At 47.7% G+C, this 13,223-nt stretch overlaps 1 protein-coding gene across 3 annotated transcripts; it reads right to left on the reverse strand.

Annotated features, from left to right (window-relative positions):
• Positions 1–445: 445 nt before the first annotated feature.
• BOLA3 (bolA family member 3) lies at positions 446–10,024 on the reverse strand. 3 transcript variants are annotated; one of them, XM_019442169.2, is made up of 5 exons: positions 8,582–8,670; positions 8,305–8,412; positions 6,267–6,390; positions 4,032–4,120; positions 446–691 (listed from the first exon to the last, which is right to left on the reverse strand). In XM_019442169.2, exons 2-5 carry the CDS (start codon positions 8,305–8,307, stop codon positions 626–628), a joined length of 282 nt encoding a protein of 93 aa, XP_019297714.1. In that variant the 5' UTR covers positions 8,308–8,412; positions 8,582–8,670; the 3' UTR covers positions 446–625. The 3 variants fall into 3 exon arrangements, with proteins under 3 accessions (XP_019297714.1, XP_019297705.1, XP_053746814.1); XM_019442160.2 differs by lacking the exon at positions 8,305–8,412 and having other exon boundaries at positions 8,582–8,713; XM_053890839.1 differs by lacking the exons at positions 446–691; positions 4,032–4,120 and having other exon boundaries at positions 6,277–6,390; positions 8,582–10,024.
• Positions 10,025–13,223: the final 3,199 nt, after the last annotated feature.

Here is a 13,223-nt window from a genome sequence, read left to right on the forward strand (position 1 = left end):
GGAGGTGGGCTGCACCTCCCTCCGGGATGCAAAGGGTAGGGGAATCTTCAAACAGGAAGAAGACCTTGATCCTGGCATCCCGGACTCCTCAGAGCCCACTCCAGGGAGTAAGAAATGGAAGGCCTAAGATCATTCTCGTAAGAAGTTTGGAGGGGAAGGGAAAGAGAGCATTAAACTGAAGGAATAGCAAAACCAAAGGGTTTTTTTTCTTCCCTTTTTTTCTTTCCTTTTTGGTAAGATTAAGAGGCCTTAACAGCAGTGTCCTAGAGGAGCAGCTTCATAGAGAAGAAATAAGAAAGTTTCTTGACACGAGAGAATTAGCTGGCACTCCATTCTGACTCTGTAGCAGCTGGACAGAACTGTCCAAGGACGAGACCACTTTGGATAAAAGGACATTGCCTCTGAAACAAAGGAACTAGACGCATCACCAATGACTCTTCAAAAGTTTCAGTTGTCTGTTGCCTTTAATTAATCTCTAAATAGAGAACATATTCTTCTATAATTATAATATGCAAATGTCTATGGACAAAATAGACAATTTTTTTGGCAAATGCCTAGGAAAGAATGGTGTCAGCCAAGTTCATCCAAGGTTTTAAGCAGCAGCATCTACACAGTCAGGATGTGGTCAGTGTTTGGGAACGGAGGTAAATATCCGCAATCCATGCATCCCTTTGATTTCTTCTTTTAGTGCCTAAGTAAGTAGAAAAGCATCACTGTTTGTTTTGCATTTGACATTGAATACATTAAGTCTCTGTGAGAATATTTGCGTATAGCTCTGTGTTTGTAGGAGGCTTTGTCTAAACAGTTTTTACCTTTTTAAAAAAAGGTTTTTTATTTTTTTGAATATCCAATGAGGCTCAAAAATCAAAAGTTATAGAAGGCATACAGTGAAGTTTCCCCCACACCTGACCTCCACACACCCCCCCATTCCCACCTCCATCCCCAAATAGAGAACCCTTATTAATTTCTTGTGTGTCTTTGCAACGATTGAAAAATGCATGTTTAGGCTACTATGAATATATATCCACCCAGCTGCCTTTTAATAGCACAAATAGTAGCATTTCAAACACATTGTTCTATACTTCCCCTTCTCCACTAGCCACTAGAGGTCTTAATTATGTACTGCTGGTAGACCTACCAATTTGCATTTAGGTGGCTATGTGCCTCTGGCCCAGCCCGATAGGTCCAGGGGCAACACGTGACCCAAACTGAACCAATCAGAATCTCTGCTGGGATTTTTCAGTGTGGAGCCAGTCTTTTGAGTCACTCTACTTGAACAACGTCAATTGGAGATGGCTGGGGGCCATGTTCTCCAACAAGAAGAGAAAGCCTGGGGCACCTGGGTGGCTCAGTTGGCATCCGACTTCAGCTCAGGTCATGATCTTAGGGTCCATGAGTTTGATCCCCACATCGGGCCATGGGCTGAGAGCTCGGACCCTGGAGCCTGCTTTGGATTCTGTGTCTCCCTCTTGCTCTCTGCCCCTCCCCTGCTCGCGCTCTGTCTCTCTCTCAAAAATAAATAAACATTAAAAAAAAAAGCAAGCAAGCCTGTCTCCAATAGGAGAAAATGAGGCCAACACACAGAAGCCAAAAGCTCAGAGGAGAGAGAGTACAAGCAGATGAACTTGTTTAAGACCCTGAATTTAGATATGTCAGAAACCAGATAAATTAATTACATGGGCCAATTAATTCCCTTTGTTTGCTTTTGCTAGTTTACACGAAAAAAATTCTTAACATGTGCAGTCAGGTTTATAGTCAGAAGGATCCTTAGAGAGAATCTGGTCCCATCCCTTTCTCTGATAAAAAAGAAATAGAATCTATCCCCTGTCAAAATTCAGCAAGCAAATAACAGAATTAGGACCTGAGCCCGATGTCCTGGCCACTCCTGGTTTCCCTGGGGCTCCTGGTCAGCCCTGATGCTGGAAGCTCATCTGTGCTGGGAGCCAATGAACTGCCCCACCACCTGCGTATTCACACACAACCCCCTCAGCTCTGCAGACAACAGAAATGTCCCCGGGGGAAAAAGCTTCCTGTGATCACTGGGGGAAGGGAACACAGACCCCTGGGTCACAAGCTCTCTGCTTTCTGTAGGCACAGAGTACCCCTTAAAGGCTGTCCCTGACCATATTTGAGCTGCAACCTGGGCCACAATTCTTAAAGCCTCCTTGGCTAGGCGAGGGCCCAGCCACACTTTCACATGGAAGGCCCTGACCCCTCATGTCCTGTGCACTTACCCCTCTGAATGCCTTCCACCAACTCTCTTGCAGGCTTCTAAGGACCTGTGACCTAGGTAGGTCACTGTATCTCCCAGCTACAGAGGGCCTTAGAGATCACCTGGGTCACATCACAGTTGAGGGAACCGAGTCCCTGGTAGGGAAGGGACCTGGCCAAAGCCCCACAGTTTGTAAAATGTAGTTTGGGTACACATTTCTCAGCACCTGCTATTGTGCTGGGCTCACAGATGAAAATGTTGTAGACAACAATGATGATAATGGTGATGGCCATTGATGTTTACCGAGGGCTTACTAGTAAGGTGTCAGACGGTATTCTCAGTGCTCTACGTGTGCTTTACCACTAATTTTCAAAACAGTCCTTTGAGGCAGGTACTACTACTCTCCCCAGTGACAGATTAAAAAACTGAGGCATAGGGAGGTTGAGTAAGTTGCTCAAGGTCACAGAGCTAGAAAGCAGCAGAGCCCAGATTTGTAATGTGGGCAGACAGACTCCAGAACCTGCATCCTTGACCACTTGTAACAGTGGCTCCCGACCGGGGGATGCACTCAAATGAACAGTGCCCCTAGGAGTGCAGGCTCACTAGGCAGCCTGAGTAGTTTTGGGGACAAAACCCAAAGTCTAACTGGTTGGAGATGATTTGGGTCACTGAGGTCCTCCCTGTCTTGTCTTGGCTCCAACCCCTGACATCATGTGAGACTAGAAGCACTTCTGGGGGAGCAAAGTAGTTGTTCCACCCCAGACTTCCCAGGCAGACCAGCAGCACACCATATGGTCATGGATGCCCACATCCGAGGGAAAGGCTGGGTTCCGTGAGGAACCCAAAGATGGATCCCAAAGGGAACAGCCTACAAAGGGCTGACAGGGCCAAGGGACAGACGGCAGGGATGTAAGTATCCAGGACACAATGCAGAAAATATTGGAGTCAGAGGATGCAAGGGCATTCGCTTCCTGCCACACAGGTAGGGGAGGCAGCATTTGAGCCGGGTGCAGGAGGGGAGGAAGGGAGCCCAGGCAGGAGGTCTGATCTTGGCAAAGGTCCAGATGCAAAGACAGACGGTAGGCTGGGGCCAGGGGAGGGTTCATTCAGAGAATGGTGGGGAAAGGCCTGGAATAGCAGTCTGGGACACCAGAACTTGATATACAAGGAGCCACCGAGGGATTCTTATGACCAGAGCTGTACTGTACAGAAATTAAACCAGCTCACAATGTACAAGACCTTCCAGAATGATTCAAACACACCTGATGCAGGGGAGGGGGCAAGTTTACAGATATAGGCCCAGGGTCAAGGCTGGTATAGATTCCAAGTAAAAGAAGCATAGAGAATGAATAAACCGGGCCTGGGTCTGGTTAAATCTGATGTTCCAGACCCCTAACATTATGTCACTGGGTCTGGGGCAGCTAGAGCAATTCTCAATCATGCCATGCCTCAATTTGCCCATCTGTAAAGCAGTCCAAAGAAGTGCTAAAAAAATCTTCAAATCTACAAAAACATCTATTTTTACAAAATACATTTAATATGTGTCAATAACAGTAAACACCTGTAGCATTATCCAAGGAAATATACAAGGAAACTATCGGGAGGCTTGTTTTCAATTCTGAGTAAAATTCCTATTTGCCCACAGTCTGATTCCAGGTAGTTCCAGATTATGTTTTGCTCAGGTCCTGAATGCTCTTTGCATGAGTGCGGTATTGTAGTATTTGTTCCTAGGACTAACAGTTAAATACCATCCCCACTCGTCAGGCCCTCTCAAGATGCTGGAGATCAACAGCAAAGGAGCCTTGTTGCTTGTACTGACCTGATTTACCATCTGGTGCTGCTGGACAGTTCTCTTCTCCTTAAATTCTTCTGACTCGATCTGGATTTCATACATAGCCCCACAGCCTCCTGAAATAAACATGACTCAAAAGTGTTTCAATTATTAACTTACGGTAGCCACAGTCCCATATGTCCTTAGAGTACCGTACAATCCAAAGAAGGTCTGAAATGTTATTGTTCAGCAGAAAGTTGCTAAGACTGTTAGGAAAACATCATGGCTTCTAACCTGACCACACCCTCCCCGCAGGCTGCCTCGATCCAAAACGTGCTGTTCCTTTTTCAAGGCAGTTGCACTACCCACGATGATTACTTGTGGGGTGCGAAAGATAAGGCACAAAGCATGGAAAACCTAGGAAATGTAGGTTTGCCTTGTATTTCTTTTTAATAGGCCAATAATCCCCAGGGAAGAGGATGGGAGAGACCGAAGTTCAGTGTTCAACCTTCCTAAGCACCAGCAAAAAAATATTTTTAAAAATGCAAAAAATACACTAAAGTTTGGCTTGAAAACTGTGTAATACTAACCAAAAGAAAAGAAAGGAGTGGAAGCATGAGAGAGACAGGGACTAATGGCAACATGCTGCCCGAGCAGGAAACAACATGGGCAGGAAGGAAAACGTCCCATGCTGTTAACACCCGGCCGTTTTACGAGAAGTGCAATTTACTCAACGGGCTTTATGTGTACTGGGAGTCCAAGCTTTGGTTAACCTAGCTTCCCAGCCTTCCCCACTCTGTTCAGGGCTAGGCAGGGCCAGACTGAAGGTCAGGTTCCAGCTCTGCCTGACCTGGGCCTGGGGCAGGTATAGGACCGGTGACGTCAAGGCCTCGGCGCCGCCCTGGGACACTGCAGAGAGCTCACCAACGGATCTTTGGATTGATTGATTTTTCTACACTTCTGAATAAAAACTACTTTCTAAACTTTCGCCCAATCCTTGCAGATGTTACGTTCTCAGAGAAGCCAGCGGCCTCACAGCAATGCTGGGCAGCAAAGACATGTCTGGGTGTGGGGAGACGCAGGTCCACGCCCACCTAACTACCTCCACTAGGCTGCTCCACAAGTGTCTGGAGAAAGGCCCCATCTTCCCTTTGTGCGCAAGTCGCCTCCCCAGCCTCCTCCTAACGCGCAGCCAGCCTGAACTTCTCAGGTGCCAGTAGCATCTGAGAAAGGGCCTGGCTGGGGCTGGTAACTGGGCTCAGGACAGAGTCTACCCGTGTCCTGGTGCTGGTTCCAGCTCTGCTACCTCCTCCCTGCGAGGGGCTGGGCGGGGTCTTTGGCCTTTCAGGGCTCGGCTCCTCGTGGGGAAAGTGAGGAAGTTACTGTCAAAAGGATAAAATCCTTCTGGGGTCCTCTCCAGACCTGACATGATAGGGTGTCAGAAGAATGCAGAGAAATTAAAGTAATGTCCTTCTGGGGCGCCTGGGTGGCTCAGTCGGTTAAGCGTCCGACTTCGGCTCAGGTCATGATCTCACGGTCCGTGAGTTCGAGCCCCGCGTTGGGCTCTGTGCTGACAGCTCAGAGCCTGGAGCCTGTTTCAGTCTGTGTCTCCCTCTCTCTCTGACCCTCCCCCGTTCATGCTCTGTCTCTCCCTGTCTCAAAAATAAATAAAATGTTAAAAAATAAATAAATAAATAAATAAATAAATAAATAAATAAATAAATAAAGTAATGTCCTTCTCAAAGTCAAATTAAAGACTGTGGACCTGAGGGGTGCCTGGGTGTCTCAGTCGGTTGGGCATCTGACTCTCGATTTTGGCCCAGGTCATGATCTCACTGTTCATGAGTTCAAGCCCTGCATTGGGCTCTGCCCTGATGGTGCCAAGCCTGCTTGGGATTCTGCCTCTTTCTTTCTCTGTCCCTCCCCTGCTTGCTCTCTATCTCTCTCAAAATAAATAAAAATAAACTTAAAAAAAAAAAAAAAAAAAAAGACTGTGGACGGGAGTCCCAGGGTGACGGAGAGGGACCACATCTGAGCCAGGCCAGGCTGGCAACCAGGAGTCGTCGCAGCTGGGCCTTATCCCCTCACACAGTTTCCCTCTGACACTTCCACAGCCCCACCTCCACCCCATCAGTTGGGAGAGCCAGAATTCCATCTCTCCAATAGCCACACATATTGAAAAGCCACTGATGACAAGTTCACTCTGCCAAGCCCCCTGCCCTCTACCCCTCCAGAGGGCAACATCCTACCAAACCCTGTGGGAAAGATGAGAGAAAATCTTGCCTGAAATGTCGGTGACCTTGATAGCTGTAGCTCGAGGAAACTTTTCTTTGAGAATTTGGGTTACTTTGAGCTCCCCCTCAGTCTGCGAGGCAAACATCCGCTGGGCGCAGTGGAGAAGAGGAAGCTGCCACACAACAAAGAAGTCATGGCTGAGCAAGATGATGCCACTCCCAGCCCGGCCCAGGCCACTATGCAGGCCCCACCCACCATTGCCCTGCCAGCCAGGGCCCCAGGCCCCCGCCAGCATGGCCATGGGCTACATCAGAGGGGCTGCATGGTGTCAGATGTCCGCATAAGCTCCCCAGAACACAGAATCAACTTCTAGGGGAGTAAATGGAGGTGGGGAGTGGAATTGTAAATAACTCGCTTTGACTCCAGAGACCAAACTCAATAGATACTAAACTCTTCATGATACTGCTGTGAGAGAGACACTGTCATGATTTCAGTTTTAGAGGTGAGGAAACTGAGGCACTAAGGAAAGAGTGCCACGGTTGCATCTATTAGTGACATGCAGAGCCTGGAGAGGCCGGGCAGCAGGCCTCAGATGTGCCTCATTATGCCAGCATGCCACTGACCATGCACTGGTGAGACCAAACGCCACCTATCCCATAGGCCTGGTCAACATTCCACACCCTCCTGTGGGATGTGGCCTTGCTCGCTAAGCCAACCACACTTTGTGACACATACTAATTCTTACTGGAAAGAAGGAGCAGAATTCTATTAAGTGATCTGAAGGAAAAACAGTTTTACATTATTTACTATTGGCAGCAACACTCTCCCTACCCCCCGGATGGCTACCATAGGGAGCCAGTGCATCTGATGCACCTGATGGGAACATGTCTCAACCCTAAGGGGAGAAGGAGCAAAAACCCAGGTCTGCACCCCCTTGGCTGGGTTGAGTACATGCTGAAAGGGAGACTGAAAATAGAGCATGGCGGCCAAAGTAACCTGCACAAAACAGTGCCTTTTGAAGCTAGTCTGTAAAGGTGCCCAGATAAGAGGCATTACAAAGGGAGTAGTGCTAGGGCCTGGGATTGGAGGGGGATGGCAGGTGGGATACGTGAGTGCTGTTCATCCAGTGCTGGTGCTGAAGGTGCCATCCCTTCACCTGTCAGTCCTGCCCACCCTCAGGCCTTTCCTGATGGCCCAGAGCAGGGTCCTGTGTTAGAGAATCTGGAAGCACCTTCCTTAAAATGACCTGTGCACTGGCTTTCATCAGCTCATTTCAAAGGCCAAGACTGAGTCTGTCCTGTTACTGCAGCCTTCCAAACCTGGGCCAGGGCAGGCCCTCAGGAGGACTTGGGTATGGATGGGAAGATGAATGAACAAATGGATTAGTGGAATGAGCACACCATTCAGGGCATGCCTACTCGCACCTGCAAAGAAGTCTCGATTCTAGCAGGCAGTTGAAATACAGGTCAGAAGAAAGATCTGGAGTGAGACTGAGTGGAGGGACAGAAACTTGGTGTTGCAGGCCAGGCTAAGGTTGGGGTGGAGGAAGGGACAGAGAGAAGGAGACTTTTCTGAGGACAGAGCCCTGGGGTGCAAAGGCAGAGGTGGCAGGCAGAACCAATAATCGCTAAGGGGTGTGGGTGGTTAGCATTGCTGATTTTTTGGGATAAGTCTTTCCTCCATTTTAGCTAATCTGTGGGCAGCGGCCTTTAAACGAGCAATCTGACGAAATCCCTAGAATTCTGACTGTCCACGCTGAAAGTCACCAGCTTTTTATACTTGGTGGAGGCGGGTTCAAAGGCAGCAGGAGAGAAGGAATATGAGAGCAAAGTGGATGAAGTGAGGAAAGAATCAGAAAAGAGAAAACTATAGAGCGCGTAGTGAGTGCCCTCTGCTGGGCTTCTACTCCGGGCAAGTGGGATTTTGGAGAGGATTAAGGTCACAGAGGCTGGGAGGACTTGCCCAAAGTCCAGACACCTCACACTCTCCGGCACCCACTCCAGGACTCCCGGCTGTGGCATAGCTGTGACTGCTATGTCTCTGGCTCAGTACGTCAACACCGCTCTCTCGGTGCCCACCGGATTACCATTGTTTATGTGTCTGTTCCCCTCGCCCCCAACCTCCACCGGCTCTCAAGCTCCGCCAGCGTGCGCCAGGGTCTGACATTTCTCCGAAAGCCAGCCGCCCGAATCCACTGTGTGACCGAAACAACTAGGAATGAATGAGAGAGAGGAAGGGGGGAGGCCGCAGGGCCCAGCGCCGCGATCTCCCTGAGCCGGTCCTCGAGCTCCGGCCCCGGACGGCCCTTTGGCCCCTCCGCAGCTCCCACCCGTGAAGAGCAGCCCGGCCCCGCCCGCGCTCACCCCGCGGATCCCGCGGAGCAGAGACGCTGTCGCGGCCGGGCTCCACGCCGCCATGCCCGGCCGACGCGGCCCGCCGCCGGAGGTCGCCGCGTCCCCTGAAAGGCGCGGAGCCCCGGACCGGGAGTCGCCGCCGCGGGCGACGCCGCCCCCTGCCGCCCGGAGGCCGCGAGCCGCCCCAGTCCGGCCCCGTGCGCATCCCGGGGACACCTCCCCGGAACCAGCCGTTCGGCGCGCTCACGCCCCTCCCCAGCCGGGTCCGCCCCATGCTGCTCCAGCCTCCCGGGCCCGTTCCACCACCGGCGGGCCCTTCTTGCCCAGCCTGGAGACGCCCGGTGTTCTCGACCCTCGGTTCTGAGCTGCCCTTACGCCTATGCCCCTCGCGCCCTAGGTGGAACACCTCCCTGTGTCCCCACCGCAACCTGGCTTCCAAACTGGGGAGTGTGGGTTTCTCCCTCCAGAACAGGGGGCCGTGGAGGGGCTTTAAGCAGGGGAGTCGTTTTTAGATTTGCGTTTTAGAAAGATCGCTCTGGGTCCGCGAAGAGGAGGGGCTGTAGGGGGCGGACTTTGGAGGCGAGGACAGAAATTCTGAGGCTACCGCGATGATCCAGGTGAGATTTGAGGTCTCAACGGGAGCTGGGGCAGCAGAGATGAAGGTCACTTGGGAAGGGAAGGGAATGGAGTGACTGGATTAGGCGGCGAGGATGAGGGAGGCGTCTGGCGTGGAAAGTGCAGTGGGTGGAGAAGGGCTAGGTTTGGGGTGAAGAGTGCCGACAAACACAGTTTTGAATTTGCCTGACTTCAAGGTGCCTGCAGGACACGGCCCTGCAGAGAAGTAGGCTGGAACCACAGACCGCGGGCTCCTGAGAATGCAGTGGAAGCTGTCTCCAGTGAGGATGGGTAAGGCTATCCAGCAAACCTGCCCCACCTCTGGAGTAATTCAGACTGATGTCAAGGTCAAAATTCAACCAAGAGCTTTCTCTCTCTAGCAGTAATTGTTTGCAACATGTGGTCTGGTATATCCTGCAGGCTTGACTAGTTCTTTTTGCTATTGCCTTCTGGTCTGTGCAATCAATCATGTTCAGCGTGGCACTTGGATGAGTTGGACGGACCTACAGTTGCTCTTTCAAGTGATCACCTAGATACGTACTTCAGTATTGAGTGTCTTCCATGCTTTGGGTCTCATAATTTCTCCTTTGGATTACTGTAATAACCTTTCTCACATTTTTTTGCTTGATTCCTTAAAAATCATGGTGGGTGGGATTAAGGATAATTTGCTAGTGTAATAAAAACTACCAAAACTATTTTTCCCAGCGGTGTGGTAGTGAACAAGCCTTTGCTCCTCAAACCTTGAGGTTCAAAGGAGGCCGAACTATCCCCAGCTCTGGGAGTAGCCATATGACCCAGATTTGGCCAATCAGACACGGATTTGTTTGGGTTGGTCACATGACCTGAGCCAGACCAGTGAGAGTTGGTGTACAGACTTGTCCAGAACTAAGAAATGGTCATTTACCACTGAGTTGCTAAACTGTTTAACAGCTGGCTGTCATCTTTGTAATCATGTGGGCAGTGCCCACTTTGGAAATGAAGTAGAGACAGTAGAGTTGGAGGGAGACAAGCAGTGCCAGAAAGGAGCGCTGAAGTGATTTTAGTTGGCTTTGTCACTTGTAAGAGACCACGTTCAACTCACTGATTTCTATTTGAATTCCTCTTTCCTTTATTGAAAGTCAGTACTTTTGCTTATCTCCAACCTTCCTCTTCCTCATAATTTAACAATTGCTCACATTATATTTTGGACTGTCACTGCCCCAGTATCCTCCCCTTGGCGTTTCCACCCTGCTGTCAGGGTCCTCTGAAGTGCAAACCTGTCCATTATTTGCTTAACTCAAATCCCTTCAGACTCTCTATCGCCTACTGGAAAAAACCCAAGGTCTTTTAGATGACTTAACCACTACCTGAAATCCACCCTGCAGTAATACTGGGCCGCTTGTACCTTTCTGTACAAGCCATGCTACATGTAAGCTTGGTTATGCTGTTACCCACCTTGGAAGCCAGTTCAAGCCTTGTCTTCTCCAGGGAGCCACCTCTGATTGCCACACAGTACACTTAAGGGCTCACAACTTGTACATAACTTTTATTGCACATGTGGCCCTTGAGAACTATCAATTTATGTAGGTGTCTGTTTTTCCAAATGATCCCTGAGCTCCATGACAGGATCTTGCTTTAGTCCTGTCAACCTGTCACCCAGCATGGCATGGGACAAAAAGTCCATGTGCTGATTACTGAACACAGCTGACAGTGGCTTAGCCATTCTAGCTCCACAGTGTGAACTTGAACCATTTCAGGAAAGGATTTGCAGAACCTCACAAATCTTGGGCTCCAAATTAGTTCCAATTTAACATTTCAAGTATGACTTTTTATGATAGAAGCAAATAAAAGGCCAGTCTTACTTTTACTATAAAGTATAACAGCTTTAGTCACAGGAAATGGGTGTATCCTTTCTGTGTCTTACTTTTTTGCCCCGAACTTGAGATTCTCTAATCTTCACTTATATTGGTCCATGGTTACTCCCTGCTTTCATACTTCTAGTTACATCTGAGCTAACTGTAAAAAACTCCTTCAGGAGGATCTCTCTGAATACATCTTTTTTACCTCATAGAGATGGTTTTAAATTGCAGTCACTTTGTTTTATAGAGCCTCCTAGCACTCATGAGCAAATAGAATTTTTACAGATGCACCCCAGAGAAACAGACTGGTCTCATTATGAACTAGCTATTTGAAGTCAGAGCATTTGTGCCACCATATGAAAAAGTGAAAAATTCTTAGCATACCTCTCAGTTACAACCCCCTTCCCGGGTGGCTGTAAGGATTAAATAAGATAACCTGCTGAAGGAGTCCCCTAAATAGGTAGGTTCCCCTAAAAAGTGGTACTCAAAATGCTCATCAGCCACGAGATAAAGAGCTTGGCCATAATTCTGAATCAATATTGTACTTCCTTCACGTACCAAATACGCTACAAAAAATGTCAGTTGAGCTAAACAGTGTGCCCAGACCCTTACATTCTAGTGAAAACTCCCTTATCTTTTCACAGAGCAGGAACAAAAAGTTCAGAGCAGGAGCCAGTCCACGCTTTCGGAACATCCAGCATCAATTTTACTATGAGCCCTAAACCTCCGAGTAAAATCCAGAAACTTCCCTAGCCTCTCTTGCAGCCAGGACAGATATATGTGACCGAAGATCTGCCAATCTGAGGCTTTTTTGTCGCCCATGTACATTTTTTATTAGGAAGACACACGAAAGGAAGACGGTTTTAGGTAAAATCCTTTATTTTGGTCAGGGCTGTTGAATCTAGCTTTTGGGAGGTGCTGAGGCAGAGACTGACATCTAGTGATCAGAAATAATGGTGTAGGCTATAGTGTCCATTCCAAGCCCTTTAGCCATGAGGCCCAAGGCATGATATAGACATTGTTCTTGGCTGTGTAGCTTTGAAGCCCAACTCTGGCCCTCTCAAAGATTATTTGGGTTATTCTACTACTCATTTATAAAGTTTAAAACAGCTTTCCAACTTAGCCATTAGACACTCTTCCATTTTTGTGAGCGATTTTAATCCTACTACTGAAATGTAACTATCAAAAAAAAAAAAAATCCAAAACTGATTGATAGCTTCTCAGTATCTCATACAAAATAGGAGTGTTAACCCATATTATTTAGCCACATTAACTTCCAAATTTTAACTCTAATCAAAAAATCAAAACAATTCTAGCAGTGCTGTTTTGAATTAAAATTAGGCACCTGTAATTTGGACCTCTAAAAAGAACTCTAACAGTTCTCCTACAATAACAAAAACTGACTGTCTGGAGTGGGCAGTGTCTTACAGATATGCTGAGCACTCAGTTCAAGGTCAGAAAATCAGCACTCCATTGCCTCCTCTTCCCTTTTCTCAATCTCACAACCAGAAATATGCAAAAGAGGTCCCAAGCTTGGGTTAGTTCAGGAGAAAGGAGACTACTAATTTTTTGTCTGGGATAGGTTTCAGCCACTGTAATCGTAGGCTTGGTTTGTTTCTTGGGGTGGGGCCCTGGTGTTACAGAATATTTATTTAGGGACTTCCTTTTCCTCTAAGAGTTAAGGAAACAATTTAGCTACTGAACGATACGCAGAAGACAATCTTCCATAGAAGCAAAAATCTCAAGTTTCACATTTAAGTAGAAATGTGTGTTAAGACATACTTTAATCAGTCATTTCTTTCTTTTAATATATTTTATTCTGATGAAGTTACAAAAGTAGATACAAAATACTTTCTTTAAAAGTACAATTAACTGACTTAGAAAAATAGATAAAGCCCCTAAAGGTTTAAAAATACAACATAAATTTTCATGTAAAGAACATCCAAAAATATTTTAGATGGTAACCAAGACTAACTTATGCAAACTATTTTTGAAGTAGACCAAACATAGAACGTTCTATAAAAAACCTATATAGCATGCTGGTAATCCATTTGGATTGACAGAACACTTGTTTGGAATAGAATCTGAGAATGAGAGAAAACCCAAGTGAATTTCAATGCAGTTCCTTCAATAAAGTCACTGCTATCATGTATAATATCATCCCCAAAAGCCTTTTATAGTCTGAAATACCAAAATCT

The sequence above is a fragment of the Panthera pardus genome, unplaced genomic scaffold (assembly GCF_024362965.1).
Source record: "Panthera pardus isolate Hobbes unplaced genomic scaffold, ASM2436296v1 HiC_scaffold_25, whole genome shotgun sequence".
Lineage (NCBI taxonomy): Eukaryota > Metazoa > Chordata > Mammalia > Carnivora > Felidae > Panthera > Panthera pardus.